Source organism: Vanellus vanellus (assembly GCF_965231255.1).
Source record: "Vanellus vanellus genome assembly, chromosome: 1".
NCBI lineage: Eukaryota > Metazoa > Chordata > Aves > Charadriiformes > Charadriidae > Vanellus > Vanellus vanellus.
Window position 1 is genome coordinate 87294662 of NC_138905.1, and position 6907 is coordinate 87301568.

The 6907-nt window shown below is 46.1% G+C and overlaps 1 protein-coding gene across 1 annotated transcript; it reads right to left on the reverse strand.

The window, feature by feature from the left end:
* Positions 1-2559: 2559 nt before the first annotated feature.
* Positions 2560-5792, reverse strand: LOC309686813 (trypsin I-P1-like; the record flags this gene model as incomplete). Its single annotated transcript, XM_082499591.1, has 5 exons — positions 2560-2709; positions 3446-3582; positions 4329-4582; positions 5113-5281; positions 5753-5792. 5 exons carry the CDS (start codon positions 5790-5792, stop codon positions 2560-2562), a joined length of 750 nt encoding a protein of 249 aa, XP_082355717.1.
* Positions 5793-6907: the final 1115 nt, after the last annotated feature.

Genomic DNA, 6907 nt, shown 5'->3' on the forward strand with positions numbered 1-6907 from the left:
CAAGCTGGGAGGTCTGTCAGCGCACATATCTTTGTCTGGCATCTCTGTCACCTATGAGAACAAGACGCATCAGAGCTTTTGAACAGCTTCTTTCGAGTTCCTCCTCATCCTTTCACCCATGAGCAGAACCATGGAGCACTAGTCTTGTAAAGCTGCATATCACAGTACCTTCAGAGCCTCGAGCTAGATTCTTAATGGTGAGTCTGACAAAGAATGAGAAAGCTTCTGTGGAAAAGAGTGGCATCAGCCCAAGGTCAGTGTCATCTGGGAAGGATGCAGGTGAATGGATGTGGCTGTGTATTGATGAAAGAAGGCTTCAGTGCTCTGAGTGTGTGTTCCAGCAAGCATTCGTCTTGTTCCTTCACTTTCGTGAGGTAGATGGACATGCTGACCATGTCAAGCTATGCAGGTCTTTCCATCAGCACGCTGCTTTTTCTTTTACAAATACAGAGAATACAGAGAAAGTATTAGAGCAGGCAGGAATCAGGTTAAGCAAGCTAAGGCCCAGAGTGAATGAAATTTGGCCAGAGACATCAAGACAAACAAAGAAATGCTTCTCTAAGTGTGTCATTGAGAAAAGAAACATTAGGGAAGATGTGGGCCCTTTAAGGAAGGAAAAAGGAAGAGCCGGTCACCTGCAGTAGAGACAAAGTCGAGATACTCAACAACATTTTTGCCTCAGTCTTCACTGGCAAAGACTGCAGCCACACTACCCATAAAGCTGAAAGCAATGGTGAGGACTGGGAAAACGATGAAGCACCCAGTGTATGTGAAGCTCACATACAAGACCACCTAAGGAACCTGAAGGTGCACAAGACCATGGGACCTGATGAGACACATCTGTGGGTGCTGAGGGAAATGGCAGACGCAGTTGCTAAGCCACTAGCCATCATATTTGAGAAGTCGTGGCAGTCTGGTGAGGTTCCTGCTGACTGGAAAAGGGGAAACTTAACACCAATTTTCGAAAAGGGAAAAAAGGAAGACCCAGGGAACTACAAGCCAGTCAGTCTCACCTCTGTACTAGCAAGATCACGGAGCAGATCTTCCTTGAAACTCTGCTAAGACGCATGGAAAATAGGGATGTGATTGGTAGCAGCCAGCATGGCTTCACCAAGGGCAAGTCATGCTTGAAACATTTGGTGGCCTTCTACGAGGGGGTTACAGCAGTAGAGGACAAGGGCAACAGATGTCATCTACCTGGACCTGTTGTGTTTGACACTGTCCTGCACAACATGCTGGTCTCTAAATTGGAGAGACATGGATTTGACAGACTGACCACTCAGTGCTGGAAGGCCGCACTGAAAGAGTTTTGGTCAAGGGCTCGATGTCCCAGGGGAGACCAGTGATGAGTGGTGCTTCTCAGGAGTTGGTACTGGAACTTGTGCTGTTCAATACCCTTGTTGGTGACATGGACAGTTGGACTGAGTGCACCCTCAGTAATTTGCTGATGATACCACACTGTGTGGCGAGGTAGAGACACTGGAGGGGAGGGATGCCATCCAGAGGTAGCTGGACAGGCTGGAGAGGTGGGCCCATGCCAACCTCATGATGTTCAACCAGGCCAAGTGCAAGGTCCTGCACCTGGGTTTGGGCAATCCCAAGCACAAATACAGGCTGGGGGGAGAATGGATTGAGAGCAGCTCTGAGGAGAAGGACCTGGGTGTGCTGATTTATGAAAAGCTCAACATGAGCTGACAATGTGCGCTTGCAGCTCAGAAGGCCAACCACATCCTGGGCTGCATCAGAAGAAGTGTGGCCAGCAGGTTAAGGGAGTTGATTCTTTCCCTCTACTCTGCTCTGGTGAGGCCCCACCTGGAGTACTGTGTCCTGTTCTGGAGCAGCCAGAATAGGAAAGACATGGACCTGTTGGAGCAGTTCCAGAGGACAGCCACAAAGATGATCAAAGGGCTGGAGCCATTCTCCTATGAAGCCAGGCTGAGAGAGTTGGGATTGTTCAGCCTGGAGAAGACAAGGCTCCGGGGAGACATTATAGTAGCCTTCCAGTACCTAAAGGGGACCTACAGGTGGGTTGGAGAAGGACATTTTAGAAGGGCATGCAGTGATATGATGAGGGGAATGGCTTCAAACTGGAAGAGGGTAGATTTAGATTAGATATCCAGAAGAAATGCTTCACTTTGAGGGTAGTGAGGCACTGGAACAGGTTGCCCAGAGAAGTTGGGGAAGCTCCATCCCTGGAGGTGTTCAAGTCCAGGCTGGATGGGGCTTTGAGCAACCTGGTTTAGTGGGAAATGTCCCTGCCCATGGCGGGGGGATTGGAAGTCAATGATCTTCAAGGTCCCTTCCAGTCTAAACCATTCTATGATTTTATGATTCTCTGATCCTGCTAGTTCAGAGGCACTACAAATATTAAATATCATGCCCCGAGTGACATTGCCTGCCTCTGTCCTTCATATCATAGCCTATGGATGTACCCAGAGAAATGTTGCACAAAGAAGGTGTTCCTGAAAGTCTTTATTTTTTGATGATTTTTGTATGTCCAGTCCCAAAACCAAAGAAAATGGTGAGGAGAAAAAACCGGTCACATAGAATGAGAGCGTCTCAGTTGGCAGACATAGTGTCTCGGATCCAGGAGACATAATTGCAAACCTTAGTGTAAACCCCGGGATAGCCTCTCTGCGCACATCCAATACCCCAGGAAACAATGCCTTGGAGCTGCCCGTTGCAGACTACTGGACCGCCGGAATCCCCCTGTGCACAGAAAGGATACAGATATTCAGCAAATGATATCAGCGCTAAGTGATGAGCCAGAGATCCCAGAAATCACTGACATTCGAGGGAGCTCCACTGGGCTTTCTCTGCACAGAAGTTCTACAAAGGTCATCTCTGATTGCTACTCTACACCTTGTTCTATGGTGCCTTACTTTAGCACCAAGGGCACCCCAGCTAAGGATGCCGGGTTTTGACGGATGCAGTCCTTGGCAGATGCTTAGGATATGTGTGTCTAAACATTATTCTGCCAAATATTTCCATGGAGCTAGGCACAAGTCAAATGCAGAGCAATTATATCAGGTGTGTTGCTTGTCCAGACTGCCTGGATCTTGGCAGATTGGCTATTTCATTGTTGGTGAGTCCAAAACTAAACTTTGTGTCCCAAGCTCTAAAGTCTCCATGATTACTTTTGACTCTCTGAAGCGGCACTCCTCCATTTCAGTTCCCAAATGTGCAAGAGGTGGCATAGTCTGCTTGTGGAGGTTTAGGGCAGAGAGACTCGCCATATCAAAAAAGGGACAATGGCTAACTGGGTGGAAAAAACCCTAGCCTCCCTCAATAAGCAACTTTCACCCTACGCTTCCGCCGTTGTTGAAAAATACAACATTCAGACCTGCCAGTGCAGTGAGTATAGCGGATTCTGCAATATGATGGCCTCTTCTGCTAGCAAAACGCTGGAGAGAAACATATGGGAAAGGAGAGAGTGATGTTTTACCTGGCAGGAGTCTTTCCCTCCCTCCATGAATCCTACACACATCATGTTCTTGGTAATTTGCCGAGGGTAGGCGCTGGAGCACTCGCTTGCGGAGAGTACAGGAGCCTTCAGGCACTGCAAGGTGTCTGGATAATTACCTACAAGAAAATAGAGAGAGGTGGTTGATGACATCTCTGAGTTCATTTCAGAGCCCACAGAAGATGTTTCTGAACAGGAAAGTAATCCCTGAACAGCCTGTTTTAGCGGTTGTCATTTTTCCTCTGAATAGTAATCATGGATTCCTTTGTTTAGTTGGAACTGCAGTCATGCTCATTTTTCTGGTACCTAGAAAATCATCAGTTGGCCAGTGTGGAGCTAAGACCTGCTCTTGTAGGCCATATGCTGGAGGAAACCTGGGCCTCAGGAAAAGCATCCTCTCCTCTGGTGCAGGTTTAGTTGTTGTAAGTGGATTAGACATGAGTCACCAATCATACCCCTGACCATCGGTGTCGGAGAATGCAGCTCTCTGGTAGTAATTTTAGGTCCACGATCACAGATTTTGATCTTGTTCTCAGAGAAGTGACAACTCTATTGCCATGAGTTAAATTGCTAGTGCTTGGCACTGCACAGCTGATAGCACCAGGCCACAAGATTTATGGCAGTGTGAACAGCGCATAGGTGACTTAAGTGATTTCATGTTCACAACACAGAAGAGGAAGGACCTTAAAAGGATTGCCTTCAGAGTGGTTAAATCGCTACTGTCCTATACAGACTGATCCCTCCAAAAGGCCTGTGCCACAGCACTTCTCTGTGCTTTCCCCTGTACTGGGTGTGGAGTTGATTGTGAGGCCTTAGAGGGTCTCCCGGTCCCTCGTGATGCTGTACATTCGCAGAGAGTACTCACTGCCATTGCTGAGCGTGTTGCCCCAGCCAGAGATTAGGCATGTGGTGCCTGTGGCCACACAGCTGGTCGGCAGAGGAACCGTTTGGACCGCTCGGTTGAGCTGGGCTGGTACGTCAAGCTTGATGAGCATGATGTCATTGTCCAGTGTCATGGAGCTGTAGCCAGGGTGGCGGATGACTTTAGCTGAGTTAATGAACTGCTGTGTCGATTCTGTGAGTTCCAGGTTATGTTTCCCAAGCTGCACTTGGATGCGACTGGAAAAGAGAAGGAATGGCATATACTTTACTGTTCCTGACAGATTAGGAGGAACCTCCCCGTCACCGTATGAACTCGCTTCAACACCGCTGTTGCAATAGCTGTTATCTTTCATTCAGGTTGTCTTTCCTGTCCTATGCTAAGTCCTGGGGATCCACACTCCCAGTACAGGGGGTGAATTTCTGCAGGTTTATTTTGTTGATCTGGGACAAGTTGAATATATAACAGTGCTTCATACAAACATTCTGAGAATGCTTTAGCCAGATTAATGCAATTTATAAGCCACTCATTGCTAGCTTATCACATTGTCATTTCAGAAAGTGCCCTGCATTCACAGAAACATTTGCAGAAGTGGAAAAGGCCTTATTATGTCTCAGCCCAGCTTCAAGAATGAGCCAGCCATTCCTTGGTTGTCCCCTGACAGAATGGAGTCACTTACATTTTTGGCTCTCACAACTCACAATTCTGGCTAGAAGTGAACTGGAAGAAAGAAGTAGGTTACGGAAGAATACATTTATTTTTCACTCACGATTTGTAGCAGTGAGCAGCTGACACGACCCACTGGCTGCTGATGAGGGAACCTCCACAGAAGTGATACCCAGCATTCAGGGAGACCTGATAGGGGACAGAGTTCGGTGCACAGGTGTAGCCTCCCACGATCTTGTCATCATCATCATCAGCGTTGATGGGGAGGGCAACTGGCAGGTAAGAAGTGGCATATGTCAACATCTGGCATAAGGAATCTTGTGCCCCTGTGACTGACTGAAGCATCTCACTTGTAGGCTCTACTTCTATGAAAACTGATGGTATCAGTGTTGGGCAAGCGCTCGCCCGTAGACCAAAAATGTACATGAGCTTTAGGACCTCCTGGGCCAGAGGTGTTATCTTTATACTTCCGAATCCTTAAGAGAGAGACAGGCTTTCTTTTGAAGCTATGGACACATTTCAGTATTCCTGGGTCAGGAAGTCAGGTGACGGCATTCCTTCCCCATTTTGTGACACAAGCAATGACGAACAGACAGCAGCCACAAGAAGTTGCAGTGCTCTGCCTCAAAACCTTTGCGAGTTGAAACTGGACTTCAGTTTCCCACAGCAGACTACCTCGCAAATTTGCTCAGAAAATGAGCTGCCTTATAAATTAGAGAAACAGAAGTAAAAAATATACTCACCAGCCACCCCAATGAAGGCGACAAACAGTAAGTATTTCATGATCTTGACACAGCCTCAAGCTCAGTGTGGTAGACTGGAAGTGTGAGCCGCTAGAAATACACTTTGTGAAATGGCCTTATCTCTAACCCAAGGTTTTCTCCAGACAAAAAGCACACAGTGGAAAATTTGAAGATCCAAATGTGGTCATTAACAGGTGCTGGTAGAAAGTACAAATAGCATATCAGTTAATCATAAACTTTTCCTAAGATAGAGAGCTATTTTACATTACTTCAGAAGGCAGCCTTCAATTTAAAAATACATTTGGGCTTTGGAAGATGTGTAGTTGTTTGTCTGTCTCATTCTTATACGCAGCACCTGTTGAGAGCAACCCTCAAACCCCTTTGAGATTCCTCTGTGCTGATGGTCTCATTCTTAAAAATACACATTTTTACTGGAAGCTGAATATTGTGTTGGTAATGGACAGTAAGATACTATGTATTTATTTTGAAACCAAACCAAACCAAACCCCAACCTCTCAGTGTTAAGTTTGTTAATTTTATTTTAGCAAATTGCTTTTCTTGAGTCACGTGTGCGTGTGTGTTTTTATCATATAGAACACAGTGTTTTCCCAAATAAAAATATTCAAATGGAATTTCAATGAGGACAATAAAACTATTCTGTGTGTCATGTCACCCCCTCCCCCTAATCTCAATTGGGAATTTTCACCACATCTCTTTGCAATCATTTCTCTCATGTAATCCATATGATAATATTGGCCCAAGTACCAAGACACGTTTTGTATTTAGCTTTGGAACTTTCTATAGATACTCATTTTTGCCACAGAATAATTTTAGTATAAAATTGATGTTTATGGATGTAATGTGTTTGAATAAAAATACCGTGAAGACAAATAATGAGATCTTCTGAAATCCTTCTCTGAAAGAGTGATAACTGCTGTCACAACGCTGAATTCGCTAAAGATTAATGCATTTGATGTATAGAATCATAGAATCTTAGGGTTGGAAGGGACCTCTGGAGATCATCTAGTCCAACACCCCTGCCAGAGCAGGGACACCTTAGAGCAGGTTGCACAGGAACACGTCCAGGGGGGTTTTGAATGTCTCCAGAGATGCAGACTCCACCACCTCCCTGGGCAGCCTGTTCCAGTGCTCTAC